The sequence below is a fragment of the Hypanus sabinus genome, chromosome 22 (genome assembly GCF_030144855.1).
Source record: "Hypanus sabinus isolate sHypSab1 chromosome 22, sHypSab1.hap1, whole genome shotgun sequence".
NCBI lineage: Eukaryota > Metazoa > Chordata > Chondrichthyes > Myliobatiformes > Dasyatidae > Hypanus > Hypanus sabinus.
The window spans coordinates 33,138,698-33,153,034 of NC_082727.1; the positions used below are offsets into that span (position 1 = coordinate 33,138,698).

General features: G+C 38.7%; 1 protein-coding gene across 1 annotated transcript in view; it reads left to right on the forward strand.

Moving 5' to 3' along the window:
• Positions 1-14,054, forward strand: part of pcdh15b (protocadherin-related 15b) — an 831,732-nt gene extending 817,678 nt beyond the window's left edge. The window contains exons 36-37 of the mRNA XM_059948101.1: positions 58-193; positions 9,872-14,054. Coding sequence (XP_059804084.1) covers positions 58-193; positions 9,872-10,450 — 715 coding nt within the window. The 3' untranslated portion in view covers positions 10,451-14,054. The remainder of the gene's footprint in view (positions 1-57; positions 194-9,871) is intronic.
• The last annotated feature ends 283 nt before the right edge of the window (positions 14,055-14,337 follow it).

Consider the following 14,337-nt stretch of genomic DNA (forward strand, 5'->3'; position numbering starts at 1 on the left):
TTCTGTGTCTAAAATAAGATACAGTATATTAATATGAGCTTCTGACGTTAATTCTAGGTATGAAGTACCACAATATGGAAGTCGTCGCCGATTAATCTCTCCCTCCGGAATGTATGATGATTATGGTGAGGTGGTGATGGAAGATGATGGGGGCTACTATTATAGTCCACAGGGATCGAATGCAGATGGAGAGGTAGTTAAACGTAGCAGATTTATTTTCCATTTAAATGTTAATATACTTCCTTTTGACAGTGAAGCACACATTGAAATGGGAAACATCATCAATTTTGAAAGACAGCTGTTAGAGCTTCAATTTACGATTCAGATCAAAATACACATACTTTTTTTTATTGCCAATACACAGAATATGAAGTAGTTGTTGGCATCTTTCTTATGTCACTGATGTACATTTGTAATATAATGTGTTCTTAATTAAATCACAACAGTAATTTTATTGTTGACTTAACAAATCAACCACAATATAACATTAGTTATCTATTTTACTTTCTCTAATTTGTGAATGCCACCAGAGTAAATGAAACAGATAACCCTCCTTGTCCAATTGAAAACTTCTGGTATCTAGGTCTTTGGGTGATTAGATACTGCGGAAGGAAGTGAGTGGACTCACATCTCATTATGATAAGTTGTGAGAGCTGGCACCTTGAAAGGACCATAAATTACCATTCCCCTTCAGAACAAAGGAACCTGTCACCAAACATCGATCCCAATTACATGCTTGATTGTTATCTTTTTTAAGAGTCATCCTGATTTTCTGGGTATTACAAAAGTGATTAACTGTTAATGTCAGTCCTATCACCAATAAAACTGGTGGGTAGTTGTACAGCAAGTATTTGACCATTTCCTGCATGAGGTTTTTCTGCATAAAATAACACAGATCCAGTGAATTGAGGCACTACTTGCTGAGGGAATCAATGATTGGCATTTGGTCCCTCTATAAGCAATTCGGGGAAGTTGCATGAAACAGCCCTGCCACACCCCAACCCGTGAGGTAATTAACACACACTTTCAAAGAGCTCAAACAAAACCTGATAAATATTTTCCAGTCCTGTGCTTTTTTACATCAACTAGGCTACAAAACAATGTAGCGACAACTATCACATCCAATTTGCATTCTCAATGATATCTTATTTTAATTTAATTGCTCATCCTAATTTTCACCATGACTTTCCTACCTCACCAGCTATTCAAACGGGTTTGATTTTAGAAGGGAAAAGGATGACATATGATTGAAGATGTACAAGATTTTGGGTCAGAACTTGCTAGGAAATATGAGCTGGTCTGTCTCCGACGGACTCCCTGGAAGTGTGAGTGTGCAATCGCAGAGTCCCCAAGCCTATAGGTTCCCTGGCACTGCCCAATAATGGACTTCTCACAGATTCCTGTATGAGAACACAAATGCTGCAGTTCCCAGGTGCATGCTGCACCCTGAATATGTACCGATTTACCACTTAACACAGGAACAATAGCTCCATTTAATTCAATAGAGGGAAAACGCTGCAAAAGACTAGATAGACTGTTTTTATTTGTACTAGGTTGAAGAAGCCAACTTTTTAAAATTTTTAGATTCAGATTTATTTGTCACATTTACATCAAAACATACAGTGGAATCCGTCATTTGCGTTAAAAACCAGCACACCCAAGGATATGATAGGGGCAGACCAAAAGTATTGCCACACAATCTGGTGCCTGCATAGCATGCCCACAATGTTGCACTGAACAACATAAGAAGCAGCAATAACAACAACAAAACAAAATGAGTCAATAACAGCAAATGAGGAGGCCCTTTCCCATTCCCTTCCATCCACCAAAAAATTGTGATCATAAAACTATATGGCATAAGGTACTTGAGCCTCTGTCACATCAAATAAAGATTACATGGCTCATATTTTGTTAAATTATTTGAGTTCAGTTTTTTTTAAATTATCAACACTCTTTCTAAATGACTTACTTTTTTTGATAAATTAACATTTTAATTAAAATAATTGTTAATAGCACATTCAGAAACATTTAAAGTCCTTTCCCGGCTTAACACATAGCTAAGTAAGGAACCTTTGGTTTATTTGGCTGGCAAGGTTTTTTTTTGTTAATCAGCTGTTTGAGGGATGGGTGTTACCTGGCATACTCAAGTTACAACAATACATGGAGCAAGGCCTTTGCACTGTTTGGGAGATTGGGACAGCACTTGCTAACAAGACCACACTGGCAGATCAGCAAAAAGTAACCACAAATTTAACCCGAGACTGCTGCCAAGATTGGCAACTATTCCAGGACCTTTCCTCTCTCTGGCTACAGTTCCCTTGAATGCTTGAAACATAAAAACCCTCCTAGCGTAAGTAACAAGGCTGATCTAATTTCAAAAGAGAGTATTTAGTCCCATCATAATAAAAGCACTTATAATTTCTCAATTATACTATGATTGATTTTCATACCATGTTTCAGATCTTTTGGAAAAGTAATCAGCCACAAAACACAGCTATGTTTTTCAAACCAAGTAGGCACCGGGTGTATATTTGTGGTCTTCTGTTGCTGTACCTCATCTAATTAAAAGTCTGGTGTGTTGTGTATTCAGAAGCGCTGTTCTGCACACCACAGTTGTAATGCATGGCTATTTGAGTTACTGTCACCTTCCTGTCATCTTGGACTAGTCTGGGCATTCTCCTCTGACCTCTGTCATTAACAAGACATTTTTGCCCACAGAACCGTGCTCACCATGTTTTTTTTTAATTGTTTTTTGCACCATTCTCTGTAAAGTCTAGAGCAGGTGTTTCAAACCTTGGGTCCATGGACTCTTTGGTTAATGGTAGGGAACCATGGCATAAAAAAGTCCCAGGAGATTAGCAGTTCCTGGGATACTCAAACCACCAATCTGGCACCAACAACCGTTCCGTGGTCAAAGTCTGAACAGCAACTGAATCTCTTGGCCATGTCTGCATGCTTTTATGCATTGGGTTGCTCCCAAATGATGGGCTGATTAGATATCTGCATTAATATGCAGGTGTACTTAATAAAGTGGCCACTGAGTGTATATTCCTTTTATCCAATAATTCTTGTTCCATTCAATCCAATCTCCAGATTAAGTTTTCATTATAAGATCCTGTGAAACCTTGAATCAATTATTTCATTTAGTGATTCAGCCTAGCAAGTTTCTAATTATAATTCAGAGTCTGACAATGAAAAAACCTGAATGTGGCACAACTTCCATATTCCACATCCTCTGACTGTTTCCGCCTTGTGAAAGTCAGAAATTTTACATTCCTCAGTACTACCAGTACTGGAATTTGGTCATTCATTCAGAAGTAACTTGGTTTTTGGCTTGCAGTGATATATCATTTCCTCCAGCTTCAAAACATCAGATTTAGAGTCAAGGATGAGAAAGCTGGCGCCATTGTTTATTTCTCAACCAACAACAATCAAGTAGTTGTTTTGTCATCCTTTTTGGACCTTGTGAATTACCTATTTGTTGCCGTATTAGCACACAAACGATATGAATCTGCACAACCTGAAACCTACCTTAACAATGGAACACAACGGTCACTTCTTGCTCTACCATGGACCATAGACTTGTCTATGATTGTGTTTTGCTTTTCCAGAGTCTTCTCCCTCTCACTCACTCTCTTTTCATTGTCTTGTAGAATTTATGTATAGTTTATATTGTGTGTTGTCAGTAACTACATGCTTGTGATACTGCTGCAAGCATGTTTTTCATTGTAAGTGTATCTCACCATACTTGAGCACACAATATTAAACTTGACTTGTAACATCACAACAGTGATCATATTTCAAATGTAATTGTCTGTAAACTGTAATTGTCTTGAAAATACGAGAGCTCATGCAAGTATTTTTATTGTGACCAGTAGGGTGTAATATCATGTCTGAAACTGTTTTGTTTATTCATAATAATTCTCTGTATGCTCCTTAATTTAGTTCCATTTTCATAATTTCAGGCAATTCATCAAGGCAAAAGTGCTGTTAGGAAAGGTGCTAAACAAGAGACTGGAGATCAGACAGGTGCAGAGACATCAAGGAGTGATGCATTAAGCCAAGGTGGTGCTCCAGCAGAAGCAGATGCCCCCTCGACTGAAGAGAGTATGGCTGCAGGAAAGATTCAGGGTGGAGAGGGAAAGAGAAAGCTGAAAAGTATGGTTCAGATTAGTAAGCTAACAGCAGATATTGGCAAGGTTGAGGCAGGCAGCAGTCAGCCAGTTGATTCTTCCATCTCGTATCCCTCTCGATGGAAGAAAGTAAAAATATTTCCCATGATACTTCAGAAAGTGAAAGGTGGTAGCAAGGATGCTAATTATGCCAAACTGGTTTCTGCACGGCGTGTGGAAAGCCAGGACAGTATAGTAAGTGAAGCATCAGGAAGCGTAGTCATTAATGGCAATTATTTCCAAAAATCAACAGCGGATAGGCCGAAAGAAGGAAAGAAAATTGGCAAAATTTTAAAGGGTGTTAAAATTTCCAAACAAATGGAACTCAGGCGTAAATCTCAAAGCTCTGTCAGTGTGACTTCGGTTACTGGAAGTGAACAGGAAAGTGGATCCAAGACTCAAGGTGAATCCGAAAAGGAAGAAAAGACCTCAAAAGTCTCTATTAATGTCACAACAGAGAGTGATGAAGAAAAGAGTGAGGCTTCTGATGAAGAAAGTGATGACCTACAGAAGAAAAGGGATTCCTTCAGAAAGACTGATGATGACTTGTCAATTAGCAGTGCTGAACAATCAGAAGTTGAAGATAAAGACTATCTTAAAGTGACACTTGATCAAGATGAAGCAACTGAAAGTACAGTGGATTCTGATGAGGAAGGTGATAAAGAAACAGATATAACAGATGAGGAGACAAAATCTGAGACAGAGGAAGAAAAATCTGAGGGAGATAATGAAGATGAGGTCGAGTCTGATGAAGAATCCAAAAGTGAAACCTCTGAAAAATCTAGTTCCCAAAGCAGTAAGACTTCACAGAGCAGAATGTCTGAATCGGAAGTTCAGGATTCAGTGTCAGGTACACCATCCAAAAGTGAAACAACATCACAAGATCTTGATGAAGTATCAGATGATTCTGATGAAGATGCAGCCTCCAGCGCCGCAACAGAATTAACCAGCTCAAGAACAGATTCACAAGAAAGCAGGAGTAGCAAGGCGACATCATTTGCAACCAAAAGTGGTTCAATATCAGAGAGCAAAGACAGTCAGAGAACACCAACCACTAGCAGTTCTGGAGAAGAACAAAGCTCATCAGCTCAAGGGAGTATAAGTAGCAGGACAACCTCTGCTTCAAGAAGCAGCAAGAGCACATCAAACAGGACAGTTTCAGCAAGAGGAACAAGTATAAGCACCTCAGTAACATTTACCACTGGTTCAGAGAACACTATTGAGGAAGAGTCGAGTGAAGAACAAGACACTGCATCTGAAGCAGAGGACAAAAACATTAAAAGCACAGTCACGGAAGATGAATCTAGTATGAGCAATAGAACAAAACCCAGTGCAGCATCCAGTCAACAAACTGTTTCTGACACTGTCAGCAAAAGTTTGAGCACTCGAAGTCAGTCGTCTGATGAGCACACCATTAGTCCTGGAAGCAAAGGTAGTCAGTCGAGTGGCAGTGAGAGTACCAGTCGTTCTGGAATTAGTGGCAGAAGCAGCACAAGCCGGAGTTTGACAAGTACAATCATGTCCAATCAGACTGACCTTTCAGATTATTCTGAGTCAGTGAGTTATGTGGGTGGCAGGGATGACAGCTTAAGCAGAGAGGCAGCTTCAAATCACGATGAATGCAGCAGGAGTGGAGGAGGCGTGCAAGAGGAAGAGAGTGAAGATGCATCAGAATCAGGAACATCATTTTAAAAGGAGCTACAGGTGCTCAAAAGCAGTTTTTAGGAGTGGATTTTGATGTTTGAAGTGATTGTATTGGCAGAGATTTTATAACATTTGATTGCAATGCTTGTTGTGACATTTCGCTACAGCTTTTAATATATATTCTCTGAAATGGAATTAGTTTGCTGAGCAACAAGGTAGCTCTGATTTTTTCTTTATTTGGTTTTGTTTTGAGTTTACTGATCAGAAAGGTTCACTTCCAATAAAAATAAACTCCTCTCTTTGACCAAACTTAATGTTTTTTGGCATTGAGTTGTCATGCAAAATTTGAGCTGGGTGAAACTTTTCTCGTAACAAAGCTGAAAAGTTTTTATACTATACTGCATGAGTTTGGGTTTTGAAGATTGCTGTGTGGAATTAGCATGTTTGGAAATCTTTAAAATCATTTTTAAAATATTCTCTCTCTATTTCAAAAATGTAAATTTGGTGTAATATTGGTGTAATATTGGTGTAATATTTCTTTATTTTTAATCTCCCCTTTGTTGTCTGAAACTCTTGTATATAATATCGGACACTGGAATCTGCTTGACAAGATGTCCTTGTCTTCATTCTGTTTCTCCATCCACTGAAAGAAACAGAGTGGATGTTTCAGGTTGATGAACCATTGGAACTGGACAGACGAGAGAGCAAGTATCTTCAAAGGTGCAGAGAGAGGAAGGGATGGAGAGCAGAGGTTTGCTAGGATGAAGACCAAGGTTGTCCAAGTAGCACAAATGCTGTTGGTACAGTATAGGAAAGGGTGATGAACATTTGTTTATCTGACCAGAGTGTGAATAGAGAGTGGTAGATGAGAGCAGTAGATACAAACAAAATAGTGATGAGGTACCATTCCTTAAGTTTACTGTGAGCTTCTTTGGAACAATAATCAGTGTTAAACATAGAGGCCAGAGTATGTGAGGTGTAGACAAGAAGGCTGTGGGGGCTTGTAATGGATACGAGTCTCAAATCTATCCCCCGAGATGGAGAAGTTTAAAGAAAGAGAGGGAAGAGTCTAAAATCAGATCCACAATAGTTTATTATCACTGGCATATGTCATGAAATTTGTCGCTTTGCAGCAGCAGTATGTTACGATATATAAAAATAATAAACTATAAATTACAATAAGTATATATATAAATTAAGTAACGCAGAAAGAGGGGACAGAATAATGTGATTGTGTTCATGATTTCACTGGCCATTCAGAAATCTGATGCTGGAGGGGAAGAAGCTGTTCCTGAAATATTAAGTGTGTGTCTTCTGGTTTCAGTATTCCTCCTTGATGGTAGCAATGAGAAGAGTCCTGGATGACGGGAGTCCTTAGTGATGGATGCCACCTTTTTGAGGCATCGCCTTTTGAAGGTGTCCCCGATGCTGGGGAGGCTGCTGCCTGTCATGGAGTTGGCTGAGTTTACTCCTTTCTGCATCCTGTGCAGTGGCCCTCTACACCAGACTACCAGTTAGAATGCTCTCCACAGTAGATCTGTGGAAATTTGCAAGTGTCTTTGGTGACAATCCAAGTCTCTCAAGCTCCTATTGAAGTATCACTGCTGTTGTGCCTTCACTGTAATTGCATTAATATGTTGGGCTCAGGATAGATCTTCAGAGATGTTGATACCCAGGAACTTGAAACTGCTTTTCCTTTCCACTGCTAATCATTCAATGAGGACTGATGTGTGTTCCCTTGACTTCCCCTTCTTTGGTCTATTCTTTGGTCTTACTGACATTGAGTACAAGGTTGTTTTTGCAACATCACTCAACCAACTGTTCTATCTCACTCCTGTACTCCTCCTCGTCACCACCTGAAATTCTGCCAATAAAAGCTGTGGCATCAACAAATTTATAGCTGCCATTTGAATTGTGTCTAGCCACACAGTCATGGATGTAGAAAGAGTAAAGCAGCGGGCTAAGCACAGACACCTGAAATGCACCAGTGTTGATTATTTATAAGTGAGGAGGAGATGTTATTTCCAATTCACATAAACTGTGGTCTCCCGGTGAGGAAGTCGAGGATCCAGTTGCAGAGGAAGCTCAGGATTAGGAGCTTGTTGATTAGAACTGAGAGTATATTTCTGTTGAATGCTGAGCAGTAACCAATAAGCAGCAGGCTGTCATAGGTATTACTATTGCGCCGGTGATCCAAGGCCAAGTGGAGAGTCAGTGAGATTGCATCTGCTGTAAACCTGTTGAGGCAATAGGCAAATTGCAACAGGTCCAGAATGACCATGAAATGAACATAGAAGTGAGAGTAAGTTGTATATTGGCAGCAATTGAAATGAGATTTTCCATTTCTGTAGGAGTGCAAGGAAATAGTCATCAGTGTAATGGTAAAAAAGAAGGGTGAGGGCCTGAGTAAGACTGAAAAAGAGATTGTTCAAGTAAACACAGCAGACTGCAGTTGCTGGAATCCAGAGATTTATTAAAAAAAGCAAACTGCTGGAGCAGCACACAAAATGCTGGGGGAAATCAGCAGGTCAGGCAGCATCTATGGAGGGGAATAAACAGTTGATGTTTCAGGCCAAGTCCAAATGAAATGTTGACTGTTTATTCCCCTTTATAGAAGCTGCCTGACCTGTTGAACGTTGCTTTGGATATCCAGCATCTGCAGTGTATCTTGTTTATAAACTGCTGGCGGAACCCAGAGTATAGCCAAAAGTGGCGTCAACATTTCGGTTCCTATCCTGATGCTGGGTCTTGACCTGAGAAGTTGGCCGTTTCTTTGCCTCCAGACATGCTGCTTGAAAGACTGGCTGAGGCTGTGGTCATGCCAGCTAGCTACACCTTTTATGTGGAGATAGTGAGTGTAAGTAAAGGAAAAGTTGCTCAATGAAATAAAGAGATTTGTCTTGGTAATCAAAGCTGATGGTGGAATGAATCTGTTTAGCCCTCTCTTCAGGCGCTCCGATGAGCAGGGAGATAAAAGGGCATTGGACATCCATGGTGAAGGTAGTCCAGCTGGCACCAGGAAACTTGAAATTGTCATAGTGAAGGAGGATCTTAGAGGTAGTCAGAGGTGAAAAGGGACTGGAGAGGGGAGATAGAACAGAGTCAGGGTAGGAAGAAACAGGTTCTTTCAGCTGGAACAAAGCGAACCTTTTCTGTTTAGCCAGTGCTTTGAGACAGCACAATTGGACAACTAAAAGGGTTGCTGCCTCAGAGATCCAGTGATCTGGGTTCATTCCTGACCTCTGGTGCTGCCTTTGTGTGACCACGTGGGCCTCCTCTGACAGATCTGTTCTATGATAGGTTAAATAACCATCATAATCCCCCCATATCTAGATAAGCAGTAGAATCAAAGAGTTGATGGGAATGTGGAGAAAATAGGTTGCCGAGAAAATTAGTGGGGAAAATGGGATTGGTCTATGAGCAAGAATATTCTCAATGAGCCAAAATAATTTCTTTCTCTGTCATGATGAAATATGGATCATAGATCCTGAAGAGGATGTAGAAATGAGTGGCATAGGGTTGGGCTTTACGAGGCTGTAGAGGAAAGATTTCCTGACAATCTCACTGTGGGATGTTTAGTGCTGGAGTCACAGTCCAGTGGCAGGTATGAGGAGGTGTCTGAGAGCTGATTTTCAGCCTCAGCAAGGTATGAGTCAGAGAATAGACTATTGTTTTTGAAATGCTCATCCATATCAACCAAATACCTAAGGAATGGCTCAGGCCCTGAACCAGTGTGGATAACTTCACTCGCCTCAACTCTGAACTAATCCCACAACCTATGGACTCACATTCAAGGACTTTACAACTTATGCTCTCAGCATATTTATTTATTTTGCTTTTATTTGTGCAATTTGTCTTCTTTTGCACATTGGTTATCTGGTAGTCTTTGTTTACGTATAGTTTTTCATCAATTCTGCTGGATTTCTTTATTTTCCTGTAAATGTCTTCAAGAAAATGAATTTCAGGGGAGTAGTTGGTAACATATGTGTACTTCAATAATAAATTTCCTTTGAACTTTGCAAAAGGTTCTCTAATTTTTCCTTTGCCTCTTACAGTGGGCTCGCCATAAAAGAATAAAATTGGTGGTGGATCGTGAGTATGAAACCAGTTCAACTGGTGAGGACAGTGCACCGGAGGCACAAAGGATTCGCATTAAGCACCCAAATAACCACGGCAACATTAGCAGTAGCATCTACGTTGTTCAAAATGGGTCCATCATAAGAACGAGGCGCAGTTGCCCTCCCAACAATGGGAAAGTAGCTTCACCCCCAAGAGTGGGAAAGCATTTTAAGAAGCTGGATAAGCTGGCAGCCACACAGGAGGAAAAAACCCCATTGAACAATCCATCATCGTCAAATGCAACGGCTTCTTGCAGCAATGACAATCTCAATGCAAGGCCGTCGAGCAGCTCTATGGCTTCTAGGAGCACAGAGCCCAGCAACTGCATGTCCAGACTGAGCATCGTAAAGACAAAGGCTGACAGAGCAAAAAGCACAGATGACCAAGAATCAACTATTGACACTGAAGACGTTAAGGAGCCTTTGGAATGTCACAGTGATCAAACACAATCTGACGAGGAGGAACTGTGGATGGGGCCCTGGAATAATCTTCACATACCAATGACAAAACTCTAAATTAGAATTTTTATTGCAATTAATGACAAAGAAATCACTTTTTTATGGTTACTGTGGAAAAATAACAATGTTTTCCAATTTGTTCATTTTGGAAGGTGCATTTTGATTTATATGACTTGCATTCAATGGGGTTGTCAGGCATTCACATTCCAACTTTCACAGAAATGGGCTGCATCTTTAGTCACAAAGAATTCCTTGAATATGATAGTGATTTCATGCTTCGAAGGTGAATATGGAGTAATAGACTTGATCTAATACTTGCCCTGCTTGGCAATCACAATGAAGTAAACCTAAAGGTTCACTGTTTGAGGGACTGAAGTAAATTGGTTTCTTTACATCAAACGTAACTCTTATCTATTTTTGCAGATGTTGATAGATTACACTGATTTCAAATGGTGGGCTTGATTTGACAGAGCTAATTACCTTCAGTGACTGATGGAAATTTCTAAATGTACTGGGGTACAAATTCATCTTCAGACATGTGCACTGAATGCAAATTGTAATAGTGGGTGCTTTTGTTGACTTTGCTGGAACAGAATTTCAGAAGAGAAGTACAACGTGATTGCACGACTCCATTCCGCGTTTAGCACTTGGCTGATGACAAATTTATTAGAAATAAAATAAATTATACTTTTTGAAAGCCTCCCCTCCCCCATCGCTTCACACCACTCTTAAGTTACTGTCCCCCACCTTGTGAACAGAGATCTCAACAGGTAACCATTGAAAGAAAAAAAAATAATCAGCTAATTTATAACAAGGAAAAATCTTAAATATTTGGTCTTGACACTCTAGAGACAGTACAGGATAATGTTTGAATGAATGAAACATAGTACTTATTTGCAGTTCTATCTACGTTTCTAGAATTGAGTTGCAACTTATTTTTGGGGGTTTTATACTTTGAAGCGTGTTAATTATCTTTTGTTGTGTGAATTAATTTCAGAAACTAAAGCATTGAAACAGTTATTCCACTTCAATCTTAAATTTCTGTTATGATATTGAATTCAGATTAGATAAACAGTGATCTATGGTAACAGTGCATTGCATAAATCTGACACCTACTGAGATGTGCCCAGGTGCTACTGACAAAATATTAGTTTCAGGAGGTAGTCGAGAGAGATTTAAGGAAGGATTTCCACACACATATGGTGAATTCAATCTGCCAATGATTAAACAGAACATGAGGTTGTTGTCACACAATATATTATTGTATTTGGCTAGCAATCTTTTGCATGGGCAAACTCTGTTTTGTTGGTACATTTGAGAATAGATCTTGGCAAGTTTTAAACATCTCTGTTCTTTTCATCTCCCCCATCACTGAAGTCTGCCACATAATTTTATAAATGGTGTTGATTAACCAACATATGCAGAGTTTAGGTAATATTTCATAAATCATACAGTAACTTCTGTAAAGCTGGACATTTTATTTTAAATTATTGCAATACTCATTAGATCTGTGCACTCATAGAATTCCCTCTCAATGATGACATATAAAATCTAGCACTGAATGTGACACTTGACATTTTTATAGTGAGTATTATTCAAGCTGGACTGATCGTCAAAAAGTTGAACACTAAAATTTGTGGTCATCCAGTAAGACTGAGCATCCCACAATTATATTGCCTATCTGACCATTCTGCATGAAAGAGCTGGTAGTAAATACCAGCAAGCTATTGACAACAGCAGTACTGTGCTTTTACTTCTTTTCTGAAAATTATAAACTTTGATAGTCTAATAATAATAGAAAACCAATGTTCTATCCACACTAAAGTTCTGTTATTAACTATGTTTTCAATTTTATTAAATATTTTCCTAAAATGTTTAATAATTTTATATTCTTGAAGCCATGATTCATAAGATTTACTTTGCTATTGTGCATAACTTATAGTATCAATGATTTAAATCTTACATTTTAAATGGAAGGTATTTAAAAGTTCTGAATTTTGACTTCTGCCAATGCAAATCATTCTGTTCTTCTAAATCAGTGTATTTGAGTTACCCCCCCCCCCCCCGGACCGAATAAATCAAAATTGCTAACATGGTTTATACTTATGGGATATTGTAAATGTGGTCCAGGTTAGAGAAAGTTAAAATATGAATTGTTTTTTCAAGTGTACTAGATCTCAGCAATGTGGATCTGTAAAGGCAACACTGTTCGGTTCAAAGTATTTACATCAGTTTGGACCTATAAAAAGGTGAGGTGTTAAATAGAATTAAAAACAATCAAAGTGCCAAAGAGTCACTGAAATTTATAACATGATAGCTTAGCTCCTGTTCTGGACAACCATTCTAATTTTATGTCTGCCATCCTAACTTCAAAAAAAAATCATATTCTTTTGGGCACAGAATTCGATTTTCTATTTTGAGGGAATAATAGATTATTTCTATTTTAAAGCCCCTTTCTGTGCTAACCAATTCCCTCCATGAGTTTCAAATCACTAAATCATTCCCTGTTGTTAAGCCAATCTGCGCAATGCCTGTTCTTTGCTTATTGTACTGTTCCAATTATTTCTTTATGAGAAATAGCTGAAAAACATGTTGTGTAATCTGGCCAATTCATTTGAAATATATATTTGACTGCTCTGGTCTATTCACTCCAACATCATTTTGCCATTTCTTGTCAATTCGTATACCTTTTCTAAGCCATTGCTTCCAACTATGTTCTACTATTTGCACTTGCATGTTTTAGAACTTGGGTGTAATATATAATCTTCCACCTCTTCAGTGCTTGTTCAGTTGCTACTGTTCTCCATGTGTAGCATCACCAGCAGATTTATGGTTAGTTTGCTATCCATCTCCCAGAAGACAACAAGAAATCAAATGTTACCTTCATCTGGATCTTCATTGAATATTTGCTTGGAACTGATGTCACAAGTGTGTTCGCAGATTCGCTTGCTTTTAATCTTTCATGTTAAAGTTCTAATGGAGGCTTTTCAAAAAACACAATTTTATGGTATATCGTAACATTGTAGCATCTTTAAATTAATTAAGGCAGCTCCTTTCCAAAATCTGTGCTGACTATCCCACTGAGACTTTATGCTGCATGGCTACCATAATAATATGAGTTTAATGAGACTGTAGTTGTCTTGGTTCCATTCAACATCCTTTTCTGTTCATGAACTTTATTAATGTCAGTGACTTCTGCATGCCGTATTTCAAAATAATTGATGCGTTAGCACCATTAGATATTAAATGTGCTGTGAGTTTGCAAGTGCTAGAAACTCCATGAAGCACCCTGTTCTCCAAGGGCTTATCATTGCATTGTATTGTATGGCACAGAGACAAGTTATTCAGCCCACTAGACAATGCTATCATTAATGCTGTATTCAAGTCTCCTCATGTCTTTCCCTATCTAAACGTAGCAGCATAACAATCTTTTGCTATTAACTTCATAATGGTGCAAATGTCATGAGTTCACCAAATCTGTGATTCACCTCCATTTTACACGTGGTCTGTGAGATTACCAAATCAGGCAACGGTACCAGTTAATCCATTCTGTATCCTCTGTACTCACTGACATGATCATGAGATCTCTTGTCCTTTACAGGTAAATAAAACCTTAGTATTAATTTAACTTCAGCCTGCTCACAACTTAATTTGCTTTCAATTTCTTAATCCTTTCTGTTCTTCTTTCCTGTTTTACAGCACTGCTACAGAGCTATAACCAATATTCTCAACCTAATACTTTGTTCACTTCTTCTAAACAAACATCAATTTGTTTATTTGAAATGAGTTACTATTTTTAATACAATTGAGAATTCCTGCTTGAGTTCTTAAAATGTGAAATGTTTTCCTATTTTTTTCCTCCTTTTTTGTACAGAACTCTCAGTTGGAATGGACCAACATTCAGTTAGAATAGCTGTACAAAGACTTCCTGTCCTATTCTGCTA